A 27,527-nucleotide genomic window follows, 5' to 3' on the forward strand; every position below is an offset into this window, starting at 1 on the left:
CCAATTTGCTCAAACTTTTCAACTGACGATGTCTCAACAAATATTGTAACGGTTTTCAATGTTCAAAATGAATTACATCTCTGTAAAATATTCCAATTGTTAAATAATAAATAATTTCAAAGGTCAAAAACACAACATTTTGCTCTTTTGAAATGGATATTTTTATTCGAAAGATAGAGAAATTTCACAGGGTTTTTTTAGCTTTGAAAATCGAACCAACAATTACAAATATTTATCGTCAGTTAAAATATTAAGGCTAGGACTCGTGCATAAACTACGTGGCCTCTAAATTGTAAATTTCACCTGAAATTAACTCTAATATCACTTTAACTTGAAAACTGCACGCTTTATCAAAAAAATAGTACCGTCATCTGGGCTGAATCGGGACTACTGTCTGAATAGGGACAGCAGTGTTTAGAGCACTTAAAGGTTTTAAATTTGGAAATTTGTTTGGTCTGAGTCTGTTCTATCTGAAATCTACCAGAAAAATCAAAATATTATGCTCTAACATGGTTAAACTGTTGTCCCAATTCGCCCCATGTGTCCCAATTCGACCCAGTTGACGGTACTTTTTTATTGCAGTCATGACTTTTTTTTAAATGCCATCTTCTGGGCCAAAAATTGATATCACGATTTATGCTCAACATTTTGCCATGCGCAAAGCGAACTGTCAAACTTTGTAAGTGATTTTCTCGGAACACTGAGGTGATTTACGAGTGTCACGATATCTCGTAATGGGATGAACCAAATTAGCTCAAATTTGAGGTGAAGATTTTCAATACATATCCCATGTACATGACGAAGCCTAATTTTTAAATTTTGCTTTTAAAAAATTACAAAAATCAAGAATCATCATGAATCATGAAGATTTTTAAATGAAAAACAAAAAATACTTTTATCTCAAAAAACATTTTTATCTCTTTTTGAAAATCGGACTTCATCATGCACACGGGCACACGGGACAGGTTTAACGAGTTTTCAACATAATTTTGAGCCGACTTGGTCAGAACAGTGTTGAGATATAGTGGCACCCGTTTATTGAAACTGTTAACTACAAATAGCTGTATCTCGGCAATGATACTATCAAATGTTTTTTTTAGTTTGTTTTGTTCAAAGATGAAAAAAGTATATTTAAATGCCCTGAAAAAATATTTTAAAAAACATAAGTGTGTTTCCATACCATCCTCAGAAATTTTTGTCAATTTACATGTATGTAACCCCTTGACATCATAAAAACGAATTTCTAACGTTTTTCAAAACATGAATTTTGATCAACTTATGACAAGGCTAAAAAAATCTATAAATGATAATTTTCAAAAATCGTTATTTTGCTAGGTACAAAAAAGCACGGGTTCCACAAAAAAAAGTGTTCGGGTCCAGTGGTGTAGTTGTAAGTGTGGTTGCCTCTCACCCCAGTTGGTCTGGGTTTGATTCCAGTCGGCCCCGGTGGCATTTTTCGAGACGAGATTAGTCTGATCACGCCTTCCGTCGGACGGGGAAGTAAATGTTGGCCCCAGTCTAACCTAGAGGTTAGGTCGTTAGCTCAGTACAGGTGAAGAAGTCGTCTCCCTGGGTCCTGCCTCGGCGGAGTCGCTGGTAGGCAGTTGGACTAACAATTCAAAGGTCGTCAGTTCGAATCCCGGGGTGGATGGAAGCTTTGGCGTAAAAAGAGGTTTGTAATTGCCTCAACAATAATCAACCCTTCGGACACCTAGTTTTGAGTAGGAATCTCGCAATAGAGAACGCCAAGACAATGCTTTAGTTCTTTCATTTTATTGTTTTGCCAAAGCAACTCCCCTCAACTGTTGGCGTTGGTGTAAAACACAACATGAACACGAATTAACTGGGCGGCAAACAGGTAGGTACGATATTGAATTGGCTGCACTTTGGCTGCACATGAGCCTCTTTGCATTTTGTCCGGTGCGCGCGGAGACTCACTTTTCGTTGCAGGCCGGTGGTCACGACGATCCGAGGTGAAGCATGTTTTGATAGCGAACACCACACACACATAAGGCCCGGTTTTTCTGCTCTCTGCGTTTATTAGATCGCAGCTTTATGTTTCGGCGCACTCCATGTGATTATAATCAAACTGTGTTGGAGCTGGACTTGACTTGATATTATTTTTTCTTCTTTTTTTTTCTTGAAATTGGCTGCACGTGCCACCCACCACCGTTGCCGTGGCCGCCGCCAACAAGACGCGTTCCGTTTCCTATAGCCAGACGGTATCGTGCGGAGTTGAACCAGGTTATGTCACCGCGGCGGCGGAGTTTCCTTTCGTTCGATAAATAATGGATAGTTTTTCTTTTCTAATTGAAGCATTAATTGATGGTGCAATAGAAAAGTGATAGCAAGTCAAACGCGCGGGGTCGGGTTGTGAACAGTGACTAATTAAATTAATATTAATGCTACTAGTTTAGAGCATGTTACGGATATAGACTCAACGTTTATGGATGTAACAACAACGTAAACAAACGACTATTGTTCCATAGAAAGTAAAATGATAAACTTTTTATGATCACACTCTTGCCAGATGGTTATCATGCAGTTTAAGGTCATTGTGCAAACAGTAATATTCTGAAAAATCTCTTGTTTCTTGTCGCCTTTTTCCTTTTTTATGTCATTTAAAAACTGCTTCGTATAATGACTTAAAATAATCAAATCTGGACATGTTACAAAATGGTTTCACTTATCCGCGTTAAGTTGATTTTTATTTGAATTCGTAGCTCAGATTGATGTCAATTCAAAATATCTGATCACCACTAATTAAAGCTCTGTCGACTTTGTCTGTCTGTAACTCATAAAATAAATCAACCATTCATCGTCTCAATATGTGCACGTGCGTTAGTTCCCGAAAACATTGTTACACCGCTTCGTCAATATTTTTCCAGCCAAAACGATCAATTACCCAATCGATGAACATTTCTCACCGACTCTGCCACCTTAATCCGAGACCAAAACACTCTCTTCCTCGCACCAGTGCTCAAACGGCAATGATTGAGTTATTATCTCAGATCGGCGGCGCGCGCAACGCAAACGACCACGCGCAACCGATCAGCGCGAAGAAGGGAAGTGATGTGCCAGAGCTGGCACGTGCCAAAAACAGGTAGATTACTAAATTTCTGCTCGTAGCAGGGGCCTCTAGAGCCATCCCGTATTGCCAATCAACGACAAATGGATCATTTCAGTTCTGAAAAGATCAACTTTTCAGAACGTCTTCAAGGGAAATGAAAGCAATTGTAAATAATAATGAGATATTCACAACGTTATCAAGGGTGAATTTGAGAATTGACGTTTCAAATGGACGCCTTCAAAATGCATGAAATTTCTGCGCAGGCTCAACTCGAGGGGAAGCATGAACTTTGAGGTCCCCAGAAACACGCGTGAATTAGTCCTGTTAGCTACTCCCACATATTGCATGCAATTTTGGATGCAATTTTGGATGCAACAGTGACGAAAAATTCAAAGTGCACATGTTTCTGCGGACCCCAAAGTTCATGCTTCCCTGAGTTGAACCTGCTGCGGTCATTGTTATTTTTATGGGTCAGTGTTATTATTTCACTGAAAAATCATATACAAATTCAACTAGTTTCAAAATGTATGTTTTATACAGCACTCTCCACATCTACACCCACAATAAAAATTCATGAGAAAAACTCTGTCAAAATCAAATGGTAAGAAAAATCTCTCGTGAGTGAACTACCACGAAATTAACAAAAAAAATCGTGACTTCTGAAATGAGCTAAAAATCACTCAAAGATCATTTTGTGACTGACTTTAACCAATTGACAACTATTTAACAGAAGAACTCATTTTTTATTTTTTTAGTCATAAATTATTTTTATTAGGTCCTTTTAGATACTGCAACCAGGTTAGGACCGAGGATCGGTTTGAAAACAAATATATAATAATAACAAAAATGATTCTTTATAATACTTGGAGATCATGTAACTGACGAACGTTACTTGGTCCAAGCGGGTCTTGCAGGTCTTGAACCTGCCGATGTACTCGGAGAAAATGCCCCACAACTCAGCCGAACTGTAGAGCACCTCCGCGGCTTCCTCGTGAACGCCGGAACTGCTGGACTCTGCTTCTCCGCCTTCCTTGCCGGCAGTTTCGGTTTCGACGCCTGCTGGCGCCTCTGGATGAAGTCCGCACGTTTGGGGCAGCTGCGGTCCGTGGCTTCGTGGGCTCCAGAGCAGTTGGCACACCGCTTCGGCTCTGCTTCTTGGACATTGCACTCGTCCGTCTTGTGGGGACCCCCACAGTTGTTGCACCTCCCCTTGAGGTGGCAGGTCCTAGTCCCATGACCCAGCTGCAAGCATTTCCTGCACTGAGTCACGTTCGGCCGCTTGTTCCGGTAGGCCTCCCACCGGATGTGAAATGCTTGCAGGAGCTTAATTTTACTCAGCTTCTTGAGGTTGGTGTACCCCTTGGGGAACGTAACAATGTACGGGGTTCCCGTCGTTGAGGCGAACTCTCCTTTTCTCTTGATGGCATGCACCTCTACAGCATCCAGGTTGTGCAATTCCTTGAGTTTCTTCTTGACGAACTCAGGTGAAGCCAGTGGAAGTCCCCTGATGACGACACGGAGTTGCCACTCGCTTCGTTTCTCGTGGGTATAGAAATCCACTTTGTTCGTGATCAAGTGGACCCGCGCGGTTTCAAAACGCTCCTCGGAGATACGCAGCAATTTGATCCCAAACGGAGTCAGCTTGTAACTTGACTTGGTTGTGCACGACAACATTACACTCCTCAGCTTGCCGAAGCTCATATTCTTTACCACCAGAGGAGGTGGTTCCTTGGCCACTGGAACCGGTGGGACGCTTCCTTTCCCGGCTGGGTTACCTTTGTTCTTGTTGTTGTTGTTGTTCTCCACCAGCGGGCTGAACTTGTTGTTGTTGAGGAGCTGTTCCTCGTTGCCATTTCCGATGTCGGCTCCGTCGTCACTTGTCTTCTTCCGCTTCCGCGTTCCGACAACGGGAAGAAACTCGTCGTCGGAGGAATCTTCCACCTCCATCCACAAGCACTTTTCGCGCAGCAACAACAGAGGAAAAACGCGTCCACCACGTTGAGCTGTCAAACGGGTTGTTGCAGAAGAACACCATACTTGCCAAAATGTCTAGCCTCAAAACGCGTGTCGCGAGTTGATTTTCTCCTCTAGGGGAGCTGGGGGTAAGACGGCCACCCTAAGGGAGAAGTCTCATAAAATTTACACAACAGGTTATTTTGATCTCAAATTACTTACATATTGTTCTACCAGTAGTCAATTATAGAAATGACAATAATTAGTTTGTCTAAAAACCAATTTTCAATACTTTTCAGCAATTAAAAAAAAATAATTGAAATTGGTAACACTGCTCGTGAGTGTTCGGACATCATTTTTACTTCGCGTCTTTTTCTATTTTTTTGCCTTCCTCACTGAGGTAAGGCTATAATCCTGCTCTAAAAATGAACTTCGTATAAAAACGTCGTAGACCCACCTTCATGTATACATATCGACTCAGAATCGAAAACTGAACAAATGTCTGTGTGTATGTGTGTGTGTATGTGTGTGTGTATGTGTGTGTGTATGTATGTATGTGACCAACAAACTAGCTCATGTTTCTCGGCACTGGCTGAACCGATTTGACCCGAACTTGTTGCATTCGACTTGGTTAAGGGTCCCATAGATCAAGTTTTATACAGATTGAAGTTTCGATAACTAGTTCAAATGTTATGTATAAACATGTGTTTTCACATATATTTGGATCTCACTTAACTGTATGTAAACTATGTCCGGGTCCATCATCCGACCCATCGTTGGTTAGGTTATCAAAAGACCTTTCCAACGAGTGCAAAACATTGAAGATCTGGCAACCCTGTCTCGAGATATGGCCACTTAAGTAATATTGATGTACTTTTTTGAAGCCGGATCTCACTTAAATGTATGTAAACTATGTCCGGATCCACCATCCGACCTATTGTTGGTTAACTTATCAAAAGAACTTTCCAATGAGTCCAAAACATTGAAGATCTGGCAACCCTGTCTCGAAATATGGCTACTTAAGTGATATTGATGTACTTTTTTGAAGCCGGATCTCACTTAAATGTATGTAAACTATGTCCGGATCCACCATCCGACCCATTGTTGGTTAGGTTATCAAAAGACCTTTCCAATGAGTCTAAAACATTGAAGATCTGGCAGCCCTGTCTCGAGATATGGCCACTTAAGTGATATTGATGTACTTTTTTGAAGCCGGATCTCACTTAAATGTATGTAAACTATGTCCGGATCCACCATCCGACCCATTGTTGGTTAGGTTATCAAAAGACCTTTCCAACGAGTCTAAAACATTGAAGATCTGGCAACCCTGTCTCGAGATATGGCCACTTAAGTGATATTGATGTACTTTTTTGAAGCCGGATCTCATTCAAACTGAATCTTTCAATTGTTGCATACTTTCTGATCATTATTAAATACGCGCTAATCCCTGTTATGCATCATGGGATTGGAATTTTAAAGATAGATCGAGAATCTTTCTGATTCTTGCTTCTATGTTTAGGTGAGGCCAGACAATGCCCAATGTCCTCGGAATAGGACCGCAAGGAGCTCTGTCATTCTGAAATGGGTAATTGGAAGCAGCGCGAGGATTGGACCACACACACACAGTTTATTATTGACACTTTACCATAATTTGGCATTCGTGTCATCGTGGCAATTCCAAAAAACACCGTTTGAGTGGAATTATAAATCAAATGTTCATTTATTTTGTCAATCAACCGTTTAAATAAAAAAATGTTGAAAAAAATTACTTTTCGGAACCAGTGCTGTACAGTTCAATTTTTCAGCATCCATTTCAGTGCATTCAGCATTTATTTTGAAAAGTGTTACTACACTCAACCCCCGGTGGTTGGTCACTTTTTCGTTTGACACTTTTTTAGTTTGTACCCCGTTGGTTGGTCAAAGTCAAACTAAAAAGTGACGAACTGTCACTTTTTACACGGCGCTCACGCACACTATCAAAACAAACGTTTGGTAGTGTGTGTGAACTCCGTGTAAAAGGGGTGTCAAACTAAAACGTGACCCCGTTCGTTTGACAACAGTTGGTGTCAAACCATCGGGGTTTGAGTGTATTCGATTCTATTATTTTAGGTTCAGAAAAGTAGGCTTTTTCGTCGTTCAAGAATGACAGAAAAAGTGAGTAGTTTCACGACGGAATTGTAATAATGTATTTTTTGGAAAAGTGAGAAAATGTCCTGTATTATTTATTGCCCTGTCCATTCATTGGGTTTAAATTGACAGGTTCTCAGATATTACTAAATAAAGTTGAGTCGATTTTCTCGATATCAATATTACTCCAGCTGTCAATATTTTTTTCAGTCCCTTCAAATAGATTGTTTGATTTTTCGTTCTATAATTTGATAACTTCCGCTCTCGACGGAACCGTCAATATCGATAACGAGAGAGTCCACTATATCAACATTAACCCGTATAGGCCTGGGTGAAATTGGAATCACTAAAATGGCCATAACTCAGCGAAAACTCAACCAATTTGCATACTTCTTTATTAGTTGGACTCGTTAGAATGTCTATTTTCCGAAAATGACCCGCAGAACCCGGAAATGTTCCGGTGGCCGGAGATATTCCGGTGGGTCACTGGGTCAAACAGGGTCAAAAATGGCCATTTTTGGGTCCCGCACTATTTTGTTGATAGAAATCTTGGAAAAAAAACACATTTTTTTCATGTTACGATCTTTGTTCTACCAACAGACAATACTGACCAATGATTTTGCACCTCCGGGGATGTTCCGGATTGAACGGGCAGGTTCCCTACCCCGGGGGAACCGGTCAAGGACGGTCAGAAATAAAACTATTTCTATCATGGCAATATGGGTGTCAAAGTTCATCATTTTCAAAATCAAGCTCATCTTTGATCCCCAAAACCACTTTTGGACCGATCTGGCCACTTTGGGACCGGTTCCCGGTACTCCAGTGAAATCCGGAATAAGGCAAATTACGGGAATATTTCTGAACAATTTTTGACTGGGCAATATGGGAGTCAAAGTTCATCATTTTCAAAACAAAGCTCATCAATGATCCCCAGAACCACTTTTGGATCGATCTGGCCACTTTGGGACCGGTTCCCGGTACTCCGGTGGAACCGGAATATGGCAAATTAGGGGATTATTTCTGTATAATTTTGACTGGGCAATATGGGTGTCAAAGTTCATCATTTTCAAAACAAAGCTCATCCATGATCACCAAAACCACTTTTGGACCGATCTGGCCACTTCGTGACCGGTTCCCGGTACTCCGGTGGAACTCGGAATATGGCAAATTACGGGATTATTTCTGTATAATTTTGGCATGGCAATATGGATGTCAAAGTTCATTATTTTCAAAATCAAGCTCATCTATGATCCCCAAAACCACTTTTGGATCGATCTGGCCACTTTGGGACCGGTTCCCGGTACTCCAGTGAAATCCGGAATATGGCAAATTACGGGATTATTTCTGAACAATTTTTGACTGGGCAATATGGGTGTCAAAGTTCATCATTTTCAAAATTTAGCTCGTCCATGATCCCCAGAACCACTTTTGGATCGATCTGGCCACTTTGGGACCGGTTCCCGGTACTCCGGTGGAACCCGGATTATGGAAAATACGGGATTATTCCTGAATAATTTTTGACAGGGCAATATGGATGTCAATGTTCATCATTTTCATAATTTAGCTCATTTATGATCCCCAAAACCACTTTTGGACCGATCTGGCCACTTTGGGACCGGTTCCCGGTACTCCGGTGGAACCGAAATATGGCAAATTACGGGATTATTCCTGAATAATTTTTGACAGGGCAATATGGAAGCCAAAGTTCATCATTTTCAAAACAAAGCTCATTTATGATCCCCAAAACCACTTTTAGACCGATCTGGCCACTTTGGGACCGGTTCCCGGTACCCAGTGAAATCCGGAATATGGCAAATTACGGGATTACTTCTGAATAATTTTTGAGGGCAATATGGATGTCAAAGTTCATCATTTTCAAAATCAAGCTCATTTATGATCCCCAAAACCATTTTTGGACCGATCTGGCCACTTTGGGACCGGTTCCCGGTACTCAGTGAAATCCGGAATATGGCAAATTACGGGATTATTCCTGAATAATTTTGACAGGGCAATATGGATGTCAAAGTTCATCATTTTCAAAATCAAGCTCATTTATGATCCCCAAAACCACTTTTGAAACGATCTGGCCACTTTGGGACCGGTTCCCGGTACTCCGGTGGAACTCGGAATATGGCAAATTACGGGATTATTCCTGAATAATTTTGACAGGGCAATATGGATGTCAATGTTCATCATTTTCAAAATCAAGCTCATTTATGATCCCCAAAACCACTTTTGGACCGATCTGGCCACTGGGACCGGTTCCCGGTACTCCGTGGAACTCGGAATATGGCAAATTACGGGATTATTCCTGAATAATTTTGTCAGGGCAATATGGATGTCAATGTTCATCATTTTCATAATTTAGCTCATCTATGATCCCCAAAACCACTTTTGGACCGATCTGGCCACTTTGGGTCGGTTCCCGGTACTCCAGTGGAACTCGGAATATGGCAAATTACGGGATTATTTCTGAATAATTTTTGACAGGGCAATATGGATGTCAAAGTTCATCATTTTCAAAACAAAGCTCATTTATGATCCCCAAAACCACTTTTGACCGATCTGGCCACATTGGGACCGGTTCCCGGTACTCCGGTGGATCTCGGAATATGGCAAATTACGGGATTATTTCTGAATAATTTTGACAGGGCAATGGATGTCAAAGTACATCATTTTCGAAATCAAGCTCATCTATGATCCCCAAAACCACTTTTGGACCGATCTGGCCACTTTGGGACCGGTTCCCGGTACTCCGGTGGAACCAGAACAAGGCAAATTATGGGATTATTTCTGAACAATTTTTGACTGGGCAATATGGAAGTCAGTTCATCATTTTCAAAACAAAGCTCATCCATGATCACCAAAACCACTTTTAGACCGATCTGGCCACTTTGGGACCGGTTCCCGGTACTCCATCCAGTGAAATCGGAATATGGCAAATTACGGGATTATTTCTGAATATTTTTGTCTGGGCAATATGGATGTCAAAGTTCATCATTTTCAAAATCAAGCTCATCCATGATCCCCAAAACCACTTTGGACCGATCTGGCCACTTTGGGACCGGTTCCCGTACTCCGGTGGAACCAGGAATAAGGCAAATTACAGGATTTTCTGTATAATTTATGGCATGGCAATATGGATGTCAAAGTTCATCATTATTCAGAAATAATCCCTAATTTGCCATATTCCGGTTCCACCAAGTACAACCATCAAAATGGCCAGATCGGTCCAAAAGTGGTTTTGAGATCATAGATGAGTTATGAAATAATGAACATTGACATCCATATTGCCCTGTCAAAAATTATTCAGGAATAATCCCGTAATTTCCATATTCCGGTTCCACCGAGTTGCCGGGAACCGGTCCCAAATCATCCCAAGTGGTTTTGGGATCATAAATGAGCTTGATTTTAAATGATGAACTGACATCCATATGCCCACCAAAAAATTATTCAGTAATCCTAATTGCCATATTCCAGATCCACGGAGTGGGAACCGGTAATGTGGCAGATCGATCAAAAGTGGTTTTAAATGTATGAGCTTGGTTTTGAAAATTATCAACTTTGACATCCATATTGCCCTGTCAAAATTATTCAGAAAATCCCGTAATTTGCCATATTCCGAGTTCCACCGGGTACCGGGAACCGGTCCCAAAGTGGCCAGATCGGTCAAAAGTGGTTTTGGGGATCATAAATGAGCTTGATTGAAAATGATGAACATTGACATCCATATTGCCCTGTCAAAAATTATGAATAATCCCGTAATTTGCCATATTCCGAGTTCCACCGGAACCGAATCCCAGATGGCCAAAGAAAATGGTTTGGGATCATAAATGAGCTTGATTTTGAAAATGGACATTGACATCCATATTGCCCTGTCAAGTATTCAGGAATAATCCATGTTTCAGTTCCTGGATACCGGGCCGGTCTGGCCGGATCGGTCCAAAAGTGGTTTTGAGATCATAAATGAGCTTGATTTTGAAATGATGAACATTGACCCACCTATCCTGTCAAAAATATTCGGTAATGTTGCCATATTCCGGTTCACCGGAGTACCGGGAACCGGTCCCAGCCAGATCGATCCAAAAGTGGTTCTGGGGATCATGGATGAGCTAAATTTTGAAAATGATGAACTTTGACACCCATATTGCCCAGTCAAAAATTGTTCAGAAATAATCCCGTAATTTGCCATATTCCGATTTCACTAGTACCGGGAACCGGTCCCAAAGTAGATCAGTCAAAAGTGGTTTTGGGGATCATAGATGAGCCTGATTTTGAAAATGATGAACTTTGACATCCATATTGCCATGCCAAAAATGATACAGAAATAATCCCGTAATTTGCCATATTCCGAGTTCCACCAGTACCGGGAACCGGTCCCGAAGTGGCAGATCGGTCCAAAAGTGGTTTTGGTGATCATGGATGAGCTTTGTTTTGAAAATGATGAACTTTGACACCCATATTGCCCAGTCAAAAATTATACAGAAATAATCCCGTAATTTGCCATATTCAGGGTTCCACCGGAGTACCGGGAACCGGTCCCAAAGTGGCCAGATCGATCCAAAAGTGGTTCTGGGGATCATGGATGAGCTTTGTTTTGAAAATGATGAACTTTGACCCCATATTGCCCAGTCAAAATTGTTCAGAAATATTCCCGTAATTTGCCTTATTCCGGATTTCACTGGAGTACCGGGAACCGGTCCCAAAGTGGCCAGATCGGTCCAAAAGTGGTTTGGGGATCAAAGATGAGCTTGATTTTGAAAATGATGAACTTTGACACCCATATTGCCATGATAGAAATAGTTTTATTTCTGACCGTCCCTTGACCGGTTCCCCCGGGGTAGGGAACCTGCCCGCTCAATCCGGAACATCCCCGGTGGTGCAAAATCATTGGTCAGTATTGTCTGTTGGCAGAACAAAGATCGTAACATGAAAAAATGTGTTTTTCCAAGATTTCTATCAACAAAATAGTGCGGGACCCAAAATGGCCATTTTGACCCTGTTTGACCCAGTGACCCACCGGAATATCTCCGGCCACCGGAACATTTCCGGGTTCTGCGGGTCATTTTCGGAAAATAGACATTCTAACGAGTCCAACTAATAAAGAAGTATGTAAATTGGTTGAGTTTTCGCTGAGTTATGGCCATTTTAGTGATTCCAATTTCACCCAGGCCTATACGGGTTAAAAAAAAACATTGCCGAAATTTGTAATCATTTCGAGACAATGTGGACGTGATATCTGATTCTGCGATAAAAAAAAACCATGAAAATCACCAATTTGAGTCTCCTGGGACATGATATTGCAATTTCATTAGCAAAACTATTTCTAAAAATACAAAATAAAACACTTCCACTGATCTATCCACTAGCCACCTCACCATGCATAACAAATCTGGCCGATCTTGCACAGTGGGTGATTTTTGCATACATATCTCTCTTCACTGCGTAAACTCTGACCATTCAAAAGATAGCAACTAATCTTTCCAATTCACACACCATCTCTGCTCGCGAACCCCCCATGAAACGATCCAGCTGGCTGCTTTCCGCCGGGCCGGTACTAATCGAAGCCGACAGCTGGAACCACCGGAAGAAGTCAACTCAAGTTAGAGTGAGAGAGGGACTTTCGGAATGAGAAATCAACCTAAAACATTTTCTTGTTTTCACTGATTCAATCAAATGTTTATTTTCAAGTTACGTTTTAGTCAACCTACTAATTTTGATTTAGTTACAAAAACGTCTATTCCATTTCCTGATAGCGTAACGATCTTTTCAAGATCTCCATTTAATCTTATCAACACATTTGCTTGCTTATTTGATGGCCATAGTATGACTTATTCTGTTTGATTTGAAAGAATTGCTAATTCTTCTAAGAAAACTAATACAACCAGTTGCAACTTCAAGGAAACCCGAATTGAAATTTCTCTAAATTACCTAAATTAAAGATAGAGTCAAACTAGAGAAATTTCCGTCCAACTTTTCAGTGCAACTGCGTGCTAAAAAGAACTAATTTCTGTACAAATCGATATGTAGAATCGTTTCAAAACAGTACCCGCATCAAGAACGAAACAATTCAAAAGTTCACAAATCACAACTTAACAAAACTCAAAAACAAAAAGTGTATTCAATAAAAACCCGTCCAAACCTAACCCGTCAATTGCTTAGGTACTGTTGCTGACCCCACCTGCTCCACCACCCCCGCCACCGAGGTCCACGTGGCGCGCAAAGAGCGTGGCCGAATCGATCGTGGTGGCGGAAATCTTCCCGTCCACAAAGTGTCCCCGGATGTGGGCGGCAAACTCGGCCTGGCTGCCGCAGTCCTGCCGGCACAGGAAGCAAAAGTTGCCCCCGTTATTGGCGTTGTTGTTGCCACCACCACCACTGTTGACGACCTGCTGCAGCAGATGTGGGGGCGGCTGATGGCTGGACTGGATCGTCACGATGCCACCCTGGTGCGGGATCACTATGCCGTGAGGGCCCGCGGGGCCGTTGCCCGCGATGGTGGAACCGTAGAAGGTCTGGAATGAAAATGTTTTAGAAGTTTTAAATACAGTAGTTGTTCGGTAACTGGGCTGCTTTTTAACTGGGCGCTCGATAACTGGGCTGTAGCCCACTTAAAAAGCAGACAAACGTCAAAAAACCAAAACAAACCGAAATGACCGAGGGGTTAATGGATGCCAAGAGCCTGTTTAACCAATAAAAAAAACTGTTTTCATACTTTTATTTAATTTCAAGTCACAATTAAAGAAATATGAAAAGTAAGCATTGTAAATAAATTTGAGAATTTTTTATGTTTATATTTCATCAGAAAAATATTATGCATCGGTGGTCCCCTGGTTATTTTCCGTTCAGCCCAGTTAGCGAGCAGCATTCGGTCACTGGGCTACGTTCTCAGCCCAGTTACCGAACAACTACTGTAAATAACAAAACATCAAACCAATTATTTGATTTTATTTTCAGAAACTTTCGAAACATTTGGCTATGTGAGTTTCAAAATTGTTTATTTCTAAAGTTTTTTTTTTAGAAAAGGTTCGATAAACATTTTTTTTTGTTTTTTTTTGTATTTTTGAAGCCGCTTTGAGTCAGGGGTAATCCAAAAAGCAAATAGGGGAAATCTACCCTTTCCAATCAAACACCTATCTTCGTCATATGGAGAGTTTGATGCTCGATTAAAGCTCCAAAAATACTATTTGGGCTATAAACTTACCAGCAACAGCACCGCCTCGAGTAAGCACGCAAATGTATGCCACTTACTGGCCAAAAAGATCACATTTAATGCACTTTTGATCATAATTTGTATTTTGCGAGACCACTTCTCATCATTTTGTTGGCACACACAGTGACACACACGAGAATCCCTCAAACGCTTAATGAATATCGCCAAAATTAACTTTTCACTTTCGCTTACTTTTCACGGCGCTTAAGATGAAATTGCTTCAACTACCGGCAACATGTTCTTTTGATCATTAGTAAGGCACTCACTTGAAGAATAATCCCGAAAAATGTAATAAATTAGCAAGCGCCATCAAAAAAATAAACGCGCCAAGTCGTTTGACGTTTCAATTTTAACTTTGAATTCCAATCGAAGGCTGAAGAAAACCGAGCGAGAGACGAAGGCAAAAAAGAACAAAGGCTGGCCGTCAACACCACCAGCAGCACAGCAAGCGATGCCAGGAAACTTTCCCTATAAATGCCACTTTTCGTAAGTGTTCGTTTGAACTGTCAGCGCAAATGGCAACACTCGACAGAGTGTTGGAAGAAAAAAGAACTAAGCCGATATTAGAAAAATAGGCGTGGCCCAATGCATTCGCCTCGATTAGAATACCCTTGGGAATTTCTTTTTGTTAAATGCTTGGTAAAGAAATAGAATAACTTTTAGTGAAAGTGAAAATAAACAGAAATGTTCACAAAAACTTGCTCTACTCGTTGGTGTACTTGGTTTTAGTAAAATTCAAGGGAGACTCTAGATTATCCAGCCTCATTCAAACACGACCGCTTATTAGGATTAAAATGGGTAGATTTCCCCTATTGGAAATTTTGTTTATCGGACCTTTGTAAACAAAAAAAAGTAAATCTTTCCCAGTTCCTGAGGGGAACACCCGTGAAGAGTATCGGGGCCGGCATTTACAAAGCGGATTCAGTGACAGTTTATTAATCAACCTAATGTTAACATGTTAAGGTCAATGTTAACATTCCATAGGTTGTCTTCCTAAGGTGTCTTAATGATAAGGTCCAGTTTGTGACGATACACTACCTTTCCTTAACTAAGCAATCGAATCTAGAAGGGGAATAGATCGCCAGTTGTGTTGGTCCGAGCCGGGATTTGAACCCCGATCTACCGCTTACGAGCAGGGATGCCACATTTGAAGATTTTCTAGCACAGGCTCAATGCTCAAACGTATTGTTTTGCCATGTTATTCGATGATTTTCAATCCAATGTATTACTCACGAAAAAGATAACAATGTTTTGCTTCTTTTGCCAAAAACAGATTTGTAAAATATTATTTTGCCATCAAGTTAAACTCATTTGCGTTTTTGTGATGTGCCCGAAAATCTTCAAAATCTGCCATGCCTGCTTACGAGGCGGAAGCGTTACCACTGGGCTTCGTGTCTCGGTGTACACAAAACTCTAGATTTTATTAAAAGTTTTACATTTTTGATCATAGGGGAAATATACCCAATTTAAGCCTAATAAGCGGTCGTGTTTGACTAATCCAGGAAAATCTGGAGTGTTTCTTGAAATTTACTAAAACCAAGAACACCAACGTGTAAAGTAACTTTTTGTGAACATTTCTGTTTATTTCCGAAACGAAACTATTGGCACTACGCCCCCGGGGCATGGCCTTCCTCTAACGTGGGATTTCTGCTCCAGCGCCTCTGACGAGACAGGAGAAACCGGGACCGACGTTTTACTTCACCATCCGATAGAAGCTCAGTGGATAAGGCGGGAATCGAACCCGCGTCTCATAGCATCATCGGGATCGGCAGCCGAAGCCGCTACCCCTGCGCCACGAGACCACTTTTACTAAAATTTATTCTATTCTTTTTATTGTACGATCAGTTCCTAGCTGGACTCGGTCGCTGGAAACGACCGGCGACTCAACGAACGACGAAATAGGCGGCGGGCCAGATGCGGGCATAAAAATGTCAAAATCTCTTCCCTCCTCACTTCGTCTCACAATCCAGCTGCAGCTTTGTTGACAAACAAACGGAGACGGCGTCCTATCTCGCCCAGCAAAATTAAGTCGATAAAGTAGTCGGTTTCGATGAGAAAAAGTGGAAAACGTGGTCTAAAAATAGCGACGCCATCCCCCTATGATGGCGGCATCGAGCCAGAATTAGGGGTGATCATGTGATTGAAAGACTTTTTCATGAAAAATAATATTTTTCCGACCGAATAAAAAAATTGCGAGCATGTTCAAACAATTATTCCTGATGTCGGAGAAGTGATAAAAAAGCAAATTTTTAATCCATAATTTACAAACACTACAAATTGAAATTTTTCACTCCAACTGGGAACCCCTAGGTCTATCTACGACCGTTTCCCAGGGATGCCAGATACACAGATTTGTCTGTGTTTCACAGACTTTTGAGCTTGTGTCAGACATTTTTTGAGGTGCACAGACTTTTAAAAAACTTCATTAAATTAATATTTAGTAATCTTTTTTGTCGATACTTATTTCGTTAGTCTTTAAATGCTTAAAAACGCAATTTTTGATGGATTTCAATGACTGTGCATTGATATATTTGAATTTTAGACAAATGCACAGACATACACAGACTTTTTTACAGACATTTTAAAAAATCAAGTGGCATCCCTGGTTTCCAATGACCGTGAGAAGATGCCAGAAAATCCAGCTACGAGCTAAATCCACAATACAAGCATTAAAAAAATATTTCCCAAATGTATTCTTATCAGACGAGAATGCATTGAGCCACGCCCATTTTCCTATTTTCAGCTTAGTTATTTTTTCTTCTAGCGCTCTTTTGGGTTTGCTTCGTGCTGCCAAAATTGATGAAATTGATGAACTCACGAAAAGTAGCATCTATAGAGAAATTTTCCTGGCATCACTGGCTCACTCCAACCACCCTTTGTTCTTTATTTGCCTTCACTTCTCGCTCGGTTTTCTTCAGCCTTCGATTGGAATGGGTCGTCAAAAGTCAAACGTCAAAAGACTTGGCGCGTTTGTTTTTTTGATGGCGCTTGGTAATTATTTACATGTTTCTGGATTTTTTTCCAAGTGAGGCGCTAAACCATGTTCAAAACAACATGTTGTCGGTAGTTAAAAGCAATTTCATATTTTAAGCGCTTTGAAAACGTTAGCGTAAGTGAAAAGATATTGATGGCGACAACAAAATGAGGAGAAATGGTCTCGCAAAATAAAAATTATGACTAAAAGTGCATTAATTTTGATCTTTTTGGTCAGTAAGTGACATACATTTGGGTGCTTACTTGAGGCGGTGCTGTTGCTGATAAGTTTATAGCCTAAAAAGTATTTTTGAAGCTTTAATCGAGCATCAAACTCTCCATATGAAATAGATAGGTGTTTGATTAGAAAAGTATATTTTAACTAGGGTTAATGGAATTCAGAACCAATTCACCATATTGGACGCCATCTTGAACATTTATGTTTTTCTTTGAGAATAAGAAAAAACAACAGACCGATTCGGATTCAGAAGGTCGATTTAGCTTCTTGCATAGTTCATGCCTTGACCAAAGGGGGGCCTATACAAACCTCCGTGATCGCCTGCAGATTCTTGTCTCTGTTGGTATTATTGTTGTTGCTGCTACTGCCACTGCTGCTGCCATTACCGGAACTTCCAGATCCGCTACCACTCCCCTCGCCGTTGCTACCTCCCGTCGTCGTCGTCCCACCCACAGACGTCACCACCACCCCACTGCTGCCCGTTGTTTGCTGTCAATACTGTTGAGTGCATGTGGGTGACAGTGGAAAAGAAAAGGAAAAGAAAAACAGACACAAGAACAAGAGAGAAAAAAAGAGGTCAAGATTCGCCTGCCCAAGCTAGTTCCCCTTTCCCGCTGTGATTCCACCTACTTCCAAGTGGCTCTTGGCGTGCAGAGTCCACTCGTCCCGGCTCGGGAACATCCGGCCGCACAGCTCGCAGGTCCAGGACAGTTGGTGCTGCTGCTGGTGGTGCTGCAGGGTCATTCCGCCGGGGATCGTAGATTGTTGCTGCTGTTGTTGAAGGGATGACTGTTGTTGCTGTTGTTGTTGGGAGATGTTGTTGACCACTGTTGTTAGGGTTTGGGTGGCCAGGGCGTGGTGGTCAATTAGCAACGGTTTATTGTCTTCGCTTTTGGTTTCTTCTTTTTTCACTAAAATTTTAAGTTGAGAATGTTAGGAATTTAGGGGAATTAGGAATATTCAGGTTGGCCACTCTTTTCCAGCTTAATAAAAAGTCCTCAGAATGAGAGTAAAAAGGGCGAGAAAATTGTACTCTCAGTCAAATTTGAGGCCGTTTTACTCTCATCTGCTGGAAGTGTTTTGTTCAAGTTTTGTGTGAAGCCGAGTGACCACCCCGAACATATAAATATCAAGTGATCGCTTATCGTCGATCTGGTTCGTGCCATTACAGTTCTGCCTCTTCCCGAGCGGCGCAATGTTGGTCGGCGTGACATGTTTGAACTTGTTCATGTGGATCACCAGCTTGTCGCGCCGCGCAAAGGCCCGATCGCAAACCTCGCAGATGTAGGGCTTTTCGCCCGTGTGGATCCTCATGTGGATCGTCAGTTTGTCCTTCCGGGCTAGGCCCTTACCGCAGACGGTGCACTCAAAGACCGGCTTGGGTGGGCCCGTCGGGACGGCCGCCGGGGCCTTGGCCTTACTGTTTGCGGAACTCTTCGACTTGGACGAGGACTGCTGAACCTGCTGGAGCGCTTTCAGCCGCGTTCCCGGTGCATCGAGCCCCTCGGCGTACGGTTCTGTAAAGGGAATAAGGTTTGGCCGCGGAATGTTGGCCGGTATCTCCGGTGACCTAAAAGGTGACGGCGAAGGTGCAAAGAAGAGCTTTCGGTTAGATATAATCAAGAAATTGTGCGGTTGACGATGTACCAATTCCCCAAACTTTGAAGAACGCGTACTCCACCTTCATAACCCATACCGACGTCGTCCGGGACGGTGAAGGTACTGGTGCTGTCCCCCCCGGTCCCGGTCGCGGTCGTCGTCGGCGTCGGAGCGTTCGTGGTGGTGGCGGCGGTGGAGTTGGAGTTGGAGATGATGGTGTTGAGCTGCGGCACCTTGATCGTGTGGGCGTAGTGCGTCAACGTGAGCGGGTTTGTCGTCGGAGTTGCGGACTGTTGCTGATGCTGCTGCTGCTGTTGATGTCCGTGCTGGTTGGACTGTTGTTGTTGTTGCTGCTGGTGCTGCGGAACGTGCGGCAGCACCTGCTGGTGGTGAAACTGCAGCACCGGCTGGCTCTCGTGGCTGTTCGGCTTCGACTTCTTGGCCGACCTGGACGAACTATGCTGAATTTGGACAATCGGCTGCAGTTGTTGCTGTTGCTGCTGCTGCTGCTGCTGTTGCTGGTGTTGCTGATGAAGTTGCTGGGCTGCCTGCATCATCTGCTGCTGCACGGCCATGTGCGCCTCGAGGTAGGCATTCTTCTGCGCGGGCGTCATCTTGTCAATGTTTACCGTACCGTCCTTTGAAAAGAAAACCGGAGAAAGGGAATCGTCACCAAAATGTTTTCGCGCAGTCACAAAATGCTAAAATGAAGTGCAACCTTCATTTTCATTCATTTTTCAACTGCGCTGAGATACAATTTAAAGTTTGACGAAGAAAAACCGATCTTACCGCGACTCACCTGAAAGTTTATCGTGGCCGTCACCACCCGCATCGAGTCGGCGTAGTTACGCAGAATGGCGTCGGTTTGGACGCAGTTGGTGCGCCATTCGAAGAACTGCTCGATCTTGGCCAGGCACCGGTCGCAGATCTTTTTCGGCAGAAAGTCCTCCTTGTTTATCTGCCCAGCAAAATTTGCGAGAGGGAGAAAGAAAGAGAGGTGAAAAGAATTCAATTAAATTGTTTAAAATTTCGCTTACAACAACAGAGATGCCTTATTAGCTATTAAAACTTTTAAATTTTTATTGATACAGGGGAACAGCATCTAACTCCATCGTGCCTCTAATTTTGCCATATCAGCACTTTGACGTTCAATGACAGCTCAAAAAAGGGGTTTCAATTGAAGTCGAGTGTTAAATAACTCAATAGGAAATGAGCAAGCAAATTTCTATTAAAAATTTTACAAAATAAGTTGTTTTAATAGTAAAAAACAGCAGATCATTATTTCAATTTTCACTGCACAGCACAAAATCCGATGTCGCATGCAAAAGCATCACCTTTGTGAAAAAAGACACTTAATATAAAACACTCCATGTACAATTTATGTAAACACAAAAAAAAACAAAAGTTGCCACCGACGGGATTCAAACCTAGCACCAACAGTAAGGACTGCCGCCTTAGCCTGCTCGTCCATCAGACCGATGAAAGGAGAAAACAGAAATTTTGTGCCAATAGACGCCCGAAAATTATCAAAAGGATTTTTCTTGTGCAATATTTACCTTCGAAAGCACACGATTGACCTTTAGGCAAAACGGTCAAAATCATCACTTAATTTTAAAATGAAATTTTATTGAGGATTTAGCTGGTAGTTGGATTTTCAGGCATCATCTCACGGTCATTGGAAACGGTCTTGGATAGACCTAGGAGTTTGCAATGGAGCATTTCCATTCGAGCAGTTTTTGCTTTTTTCTACAATGTATTCCTTTTAGGAGAGTTGTCATTTCTACAGCTCGAATCGGGTGCTCCATTGGTGTGAAAATGTTCACTTCATAGAAAAATTTAGATTTTTAATCACGACATCGTCGCCATCGTGCTAACTTGTCGTACGTGCATTTTGGGCCAAATTGAGTTAAGAACGCCATTTTGTGCAGCTCACAATGCCTCACCTTTTGACCTTCACAGATCCCCAAAATTCGATTTCAATCCTGAGATATTCAACAAAAACCGAAAAAACTCCGTGCATTTTTGTCACTTTACATAAGAAAGTAGTTTCAATCTTGTCACTCCATGAAAATTGATGTAAGTGCGACAAAAGACCAAAGGGATTTCAGGCCAGGAAAGTCAGGATGCGTTTGTCGCACGTACAAGCTAGACTACCATAAACATTTGTAATTATAACTCGGGACTCCAGCAACCAACTTCAACCAAACTTTGGGACAATGCACAGAATGGTGAGCCAAACAAAACGTGTTTGTTATTGTTTACATCGCGTGCTCTCGTTTTTGAATATTCAAGGTCAAACATTAAAACGCGTTTTTCTCGGAACGTCAAAATGGCGGGTGCGACAAGATAGCACGACGACGTCGACATCAGGAATAATCGTTTGAACATGCTTGCGAATTTTTTATTCAGTCGGAAAAATATAATTTTACTTGAAACATGTTTCATAACCACATTATCACTCCTTATTCCGTTTTTTGTCAACAAAGCTACAGCTGGAGGGTGAGACGAAGTGAGGGGGAGGAGTTTTGACGTTGTTATGCCCGCATCTGACCCGCAGCCTATTTCGACGATCAATGAGCGGACGGTTGTTTCCAACGACCGAGTCCAGTAAGGAGCTGATCGTACAATATATCGACGTCGTCGTGCTATCTTGTCGCACCCGCTATTTCGACGTTCCGAGAAAAACGCGTTTTAAGAGCGAGTTCACGAACAGGGCATACCCCTTTGTATGGGACGTCGTTTGGACCTCACCAATCTGCTTGAAATTTTCAGAGGTTGTTTGTACATATAAAACTAGCATCTGGCCAAAATATGAGCACTCTAGGTCAACGGGAAGTGGGGCAAATCGGGACACAAAGTTTGAAGGTTCAAATTTTAATGTCGGAGGCGTGAATAAAAAGCAACGTGTTGCTTTGTACAGACAACAGAACAGACTAAATATATTTGACGTACTATATGTACACGTATAAAAGAACCCAATCAATTGTGTAAAATCAGAACACAGAGTACACTGTTAACATCCCGCCTCAATTGATCACTCCCAACATGGTCCGAAGTTTCTGGAACCTCGGAGCGGCCAGTCCTTTCGTCATCACGTCTGCCAGTTGATCCTCCGTTGGCAGATACTCCAAACACAGCTTGCCCTTGTCCACCAAGTCGCGCACGAAGAAATGCTGGATTTCGATGTGTTTCATTCGTCTCGCTTTGCGTGGGTCCTTGGTGATGGCGATACAAGGTTGATTGTCCTCGTACATCTTGATCGGTTCCGGAACACGCCACCCAACGGAACTCAGCAGGTTCACCACCCACAGGACTTCGCAACTGGCCTGGCAGAGGGCCATCAGTTCAGCTTCGGTTGTAGACAAGGCGACGGACTGCTGCTTCCTTGTTGCCCACATCACGGTAGATCCGTACAGCTTCACGATCAATCCGGACACGGATCGTCTATCGTTGAGGTCGTTACCCCAGTCGGCGTCAGCAAAGCCTTCGACAGCTTCCGTTGAGTCGGCCGAACGGTAAACAAGACGATAATCGAGTGTGCCCCGGAGATACCTCAGCACACGTTTGACGGTTACCAGTGCTCATCGGTTGCGGAACACTGAAAACCGGCGAGGTAGTTCACCGCCGCAGAGATGTCTGGACGTGACGTCACCGTGAGGTACATCAGACATCCTACAAGTTCCCGGTACGGCTTCTCCGTGCGCTGCTGCTGGTCACCTTTCACGAGCTTTAGGTGCGGGTCCATGGAATGGCCGAGGGCTTGCAGTCAGCCATCCTGAAGCGGTCGAGTACGCTCTGCACGTACGAGCGCTGGTCAATCGTCATCTGCTTCGAACTCCGATCGCGCCGGATGTTCAGCCCTAAGAAGCTTTTCACTTCTTGCAGATCCCTCATTTCGAACTCGTCAGAAAGTTTTTCCTTCAGATCTCGGATGGCGTCCTCCGAACTGCTCACGAGCAAAATATCGTCAACGTAAATAACTACGTACATGACCAGCTTGCCAGTGACACGAAAGTACAAACAGAAATCGTGCTCACTTCTTCGAAAACCCAGACCGCTTACAAACTCGTGAAACCGCTTGTTCCAATTCCGAGAGGCTTGCTTTAAACCGTAGATGGCCTTGTCCAGTTTGCAAACCAGTTTGTCTCCTTCTTCGAACCCGGCAGGTTGGCGCATAAAGATGTCCTCCTCCAAACCGCCGTTGAGAAATGCACACTTCACGTCCATCTGGTGGACGTGCCAATCTTCACGGTTCGCAAGCACCAGCAGGATCCGTACCGTGGACATCCGTACAACCGGCGAATAGGTTTCCGTGAAGTCGAAACCTTGGCGTTGCGTAAAGCCACGGGCCACCAGCCTGGCCTTGTACCGCTCGATTTCGCCGGCGCTGTTCCTTTTCAGCTTGAACACCCATTTGGTGTCGATCACTTTTCTACCCTTAGGTAGTTTCACTAGATGCCACGTTTTGTTCTTTTTCAGTGCACTTAGCTCTTCCTCGATCGCTTCCTCCCAAGACGGCCAATCACTTCTCTTCCGCAGTTCACAAATGTCACTCGGAATGTTGTCTATGAACTCTTCAGCACTGAGCGCGTAACTCGACATGTCCATGTCAAAGTCTTTGTGCCAACTGGGAGGAATGATCGGTCTTCCACTTTTACTTTTATCGGTAGGTGCACTTTCTTCTTTGTTTTGTTCACTGTTTTCTTCTTTAGCCGCATCATCCGCATCGCTGCCTTCGGTGAAGTACTCCGAGTCGTTCTCTTCTTCCCCTCCTTCCGGAACCGCCGGCTGCTGCGGCTGCTCTTCTCGGCTTCCGGTGTCGTCTTCCTCGGGCTTCTGCGGCAACTGCGTTTCGCCGGACACCGATTCCGTAATGGTCACCGAACGCTTGCAGTTGGTCACCGTGCATGGCCGCATCCCCGTTTCGTTGAAGATCGCATCTCTAGCCACAATCACTTTTTCTCCGTTCCAGACGCGGTACCCGTTCGACGCGTAGCCAACGAACAGCACCTTCTCGCTCTTCACGTCCAGCTTCTTCCGCAGCTGCTTCGGGACGTGGATGTAGCACTCACTTCCGAACACCCGTAGATGCGAAACGTCCGGCTTCCGGCTGCTCCAGGCTTCGAACGGCGTGACGTCACCGGCGACGGCGACGCTCGGGCTGCGGTTTAGCAGATACACAGCGGTGATCACTGCTTCTCCCCACAGGAACTTGGGGACACTTTTGGCTTCCATCATCGCACGCACTTTTTCAATCACTGTTCGGTTCAGCCGCTCGCTGACCCCGTTTTGCTCCGGCGTGTAGGGAACCGTAAACTCCAGCCGAATTCCTCTTTGTTTACAAAACCGCCTCACTTGTTCGCCCGTATATTCTCCACCATTGTCGCACCGGAGGCGCGACATCTTCGTGCCAAAATGTGCTGTGGCCATGGCCTCGTACTCCCGCAGTCGCTCCAGAACTTCACTCTTCGACCGCAACAGGTACACAACCGACAGGTGGGTGTAATCGTCCGTGAAGGTAACAAAATAGCGATTACCGTCCCACGCCACGGGATCGATTGGCCCACACACATCACTATGCACGATTTCCAGGGGGCGGCCGGAATGCTTCTGCTTTCGGGCCGGAAACGGCAGGCGCGTCAGCTTACCACTTATGCACGCTTCACACAGGAGTCGCTCGTGTCCTGCGTCGTCAATCTGCATGCCACTGACTAGGTTTTTCTTCGCCAGCTTCAGGAGGTTGTCGTTTCCAAGATGACCGTAGCGCAAGTGCCACAGTCCGACTTGCTGTTCCACTTGACCGGTCACCATCGCTCTGTCGCTTCGCTGGGGCTTGAGGTCGAAATCCATGCAGTACAGCTTTCCAGACTGCTTCCCAACGGCCACGGTCTGGCCGGCGTTTTCGACGATCACGGTTCCATTGTAAAACACAACCTTCAAACCGCTTTCTCCCATCTTCCGCAGTGACAGCAAATTGACTGACAGATCAGGTATAAACAACACTTTTTCGATGTTTATCCTGACACTCGCGCCGTCCACTGCAGCAAAAGCGACTACACTACCACAATGAAAAGCCGACAGCGTGACCCCACTTTTTGCTGTTTGAACTGTCACCGGCTTGTCAAGCTTCTCCAGGCTGTCAAAAAGCGACCTGTCATTGCACATGTGCTCCGACGCACCGCTGTCTAGATACCACTTTGATGAGGTAACCGTACTTGCAGCAATGGCGTCGTCGTTCCCTTCGGTGGCCACAAACGTGACGGCTTTGGACACGTTCGCCTTCGGGGCACTTTTCTTCGGCTGGAAACGGGAAGCACTTTTGTGGTGGTCTTTGTTCTTCGGGCAGTGCACTTTCTTGTGCCCAACTTCCCCGCAACTGTAGCACTTCAGCTTGGCCCGCGTCCTCCCGGCAAACGCAGCACCTTCGGAATCCGCCTCTTGCAGCATACTCTTCCGCTTCGCCTCCACGTCGAGGTACTTCTTCCGGACGAGATCCATCGTGAGCTTCTCCGTCACAGCCTCCATTGCTGTCGTGATGGCGTCGTACGACTCGGGCATGGTCAGCATCAAGTGGCATATAACATCTTCATCGTCCATCTTGGCGCCCGCCCCCTTGATCTCCCGCACGAGCTTGTCGAACCGCAGGAAGTGTTCTTCCAGCCGCTCGTCTTCCCGGAACCGCATGGAGAGCAACTTGCGCTTGAGTATGAAACGGTTGGCAATACTCTTGCGCTCAAAAACCTCGTGGAGTCCGTCCCAAATCTCCTTGGGGCTCTTTTTGTCCTTCACGTACTCCAAGTAGCTGTCGGCGATGGACTCGACCAGTACCGACCGACACTTTTTGTCCTGGCGAACGCGTTTGAGCTTGAGCAGCTCCTTCTCCGCTTTCTTGTCCGCCGCATCGCTCTCCGGGATCTCCCAGAACGGCTCCGTTTCAGCCGCCGTCTCGACGCAGTGCATAACCTCCAATTGGTCAAGGTAGACCTTCATCCGGAAGCACCAGTTGTTGAAATTTGTGCCGTCGAACGACCGGATCTTGAGGGTTTTCGTGTCCTCCTCCATCGCGCGCGCGTTCTTCTACCGGTTCTACTCCGAATTACCGAGTACAAAACCGAAACTTTTCAACAACGTGGTTATGTGAACTTATCTGGGCCCATAACCTTTTAATGTCGGAGGCGTGAATAAAAAGCAACGTGTTGCTTTGTACAGACAACAGAACAGACTAAATATATTTGACGTACTATATGTACACGTATAAAAGAACCCAATCAATTGTGTAAAATCAGAACACAGAGTACACTGTTAACATCAAAAACGTCAAAAATCGTGAAAAGGCTGTAACTTGGGCAAAATTCAATTTAATTTAAAAATTCAATATGCATCTGAAAGGGCTTAAAAAATGCAACAATATGCAGGGTAGAGCATCCCAATTGGTTGAATCTAAATGGAGTTATTGGCATTTTAGTGAAAAAAGCACAATTTTCAAACTCAAATAAAAAAGTGTTCCATTCAGATATCAACTCGGTTCGACCTGCAGCTTGTAGGGGACATCTGAGACTACCATCTGAGACTGAGAACTTTGCTGAGAACGCTTTGGGTAAGGCAGTTTAACATATTAAATAGACACTTTTACTTTTAGTGAATTTTTTGGCTGTAAATTTTTGCTCGGGGGACCCCTTAGATCCCATTTTCTGATGATAATTTTATCATATTCGTATTCCTGAGACAATTTCACAATAGAAACATGCTTAAAAATGTTTATTTTCATCCATTTTAACCCTTTAAAAAATAATTGTTCAAAAAAATCTTCGATTCACATTTATTGAAATTCAAGTTCGTTTCCAAGGATACTAGATGACACCAGAAAAAAAACAGCATCTCAATTTTTTTTAACTTTCATTTTTCAAAGGGTTAAAATGGATGCAAATAAACATTTTTATGCATGTTTTTATTGTGAAATTGTCTCAGAAACACGATTATGATAAAATTATCATCAGAAAATGGAATCTAAGGGGTCCCCCGAGCAAAAATTTACAACCAAAAAATTCACTAAAAGTAAAAGTGTCTATTTAATATGTTAAACTGCCTTACCCAAAGCGTTCTCAGTCTCAGATGGTAGTCCCAGATGTCCCCTACAAGCTGCAGGTCGAACCGAGTTGATATCTGAATGGAACACTTTTTTATTTGAGTTTGAAAATTGTGCTATTTTTTCACTAAAATGCCAATAGCTCCCTTTAGATTCAACCAATTGCGATGCTCTACCCTGCATTTTGTTGCATTTTTTAAGCCCTTTCAGATGCATATTGAATTTTTAAATTAAATTGAACTTTGCGCAAGTTACAGCCTTTTCACGA

The 27,527-nt window shown here is 43.5% G+C and overlaps 2 protein-coding genes across 6 annotated transcripts in view; both read right to left on the reverse strand.

The window, feature by feature from the left end:
* The window catches only part of LOC6047659, a 45,009-nt gene extending 39,992 nt beyond the window's left edge, over positions 1–5,017 (reverse strand). The window contains 2 exon segments of the mRNA XM_038266069.1: positions 4,340–4,806; positions 4,885–5,017. Of these exon segments, the coding sequence (XP_038121997.1) occupies positions 4,340–4,806; positions 4,885–5,017 (600 nt within the window).
* Positions 5,018–13,527: 8,510 nt separating this feature from the next.
* Positions 13,528–27,527, reverse strand: part of LOC6047655 (myb-like protein Q) — a 34,135-nt gene continuing 20,135 nt past the window's right edge. For 2 of the 5 annotated variants that reach the window (XR_005277639.1, XR_005277643.1), the window contains 6 exons: positions 19,973–20,131; positions 19,222–19,811; positions 18,738–19,144; positions 18,201–18,485; positions 17,884–18,072; positions 13,528–13,665 (listed from right to left, as the gene is read on the reverse strand). Coding sequence is in view for 2 of the 5 variants with exons in the window: in XM_038256790.1 (XP_038112718.1) it covers positions 18,172–18,485; positions 18,738–19,144; positions 19,222–19,811; positions 19,973–20,131 (1,470 nt within the window). In the remaining 3 variants the exon portion in view is untranslated. Of the gene's footprint in view, positions 13,666–17,883; positions 18,486–18,737; positions 19,145–19,221; positions 19,812–19,972; positions 20,132–27,527 lie in introns of those variants that run through there. The other 3 variants (XR_005277641.1, XM_038256795.1, XM_038256790.1) reach the window with 3 other exon arrangements.

Source organism: Culex quinquefasciatus, chromosome 1 (assembly GCF_015732765.1).
Source record: "Culex quinquefasciatus strain JHB chromosome 1, VPISU_Cqui_1.0_pri_paternal, whole genome shotgun sequence".
NCBI classification, from domain to species: domain Eukaryota; kingdom Metazoa; phylum Arthropoda; class Insecta; order Diptera; family Culicidae; genus Culex; species Culex quinquefasciatus.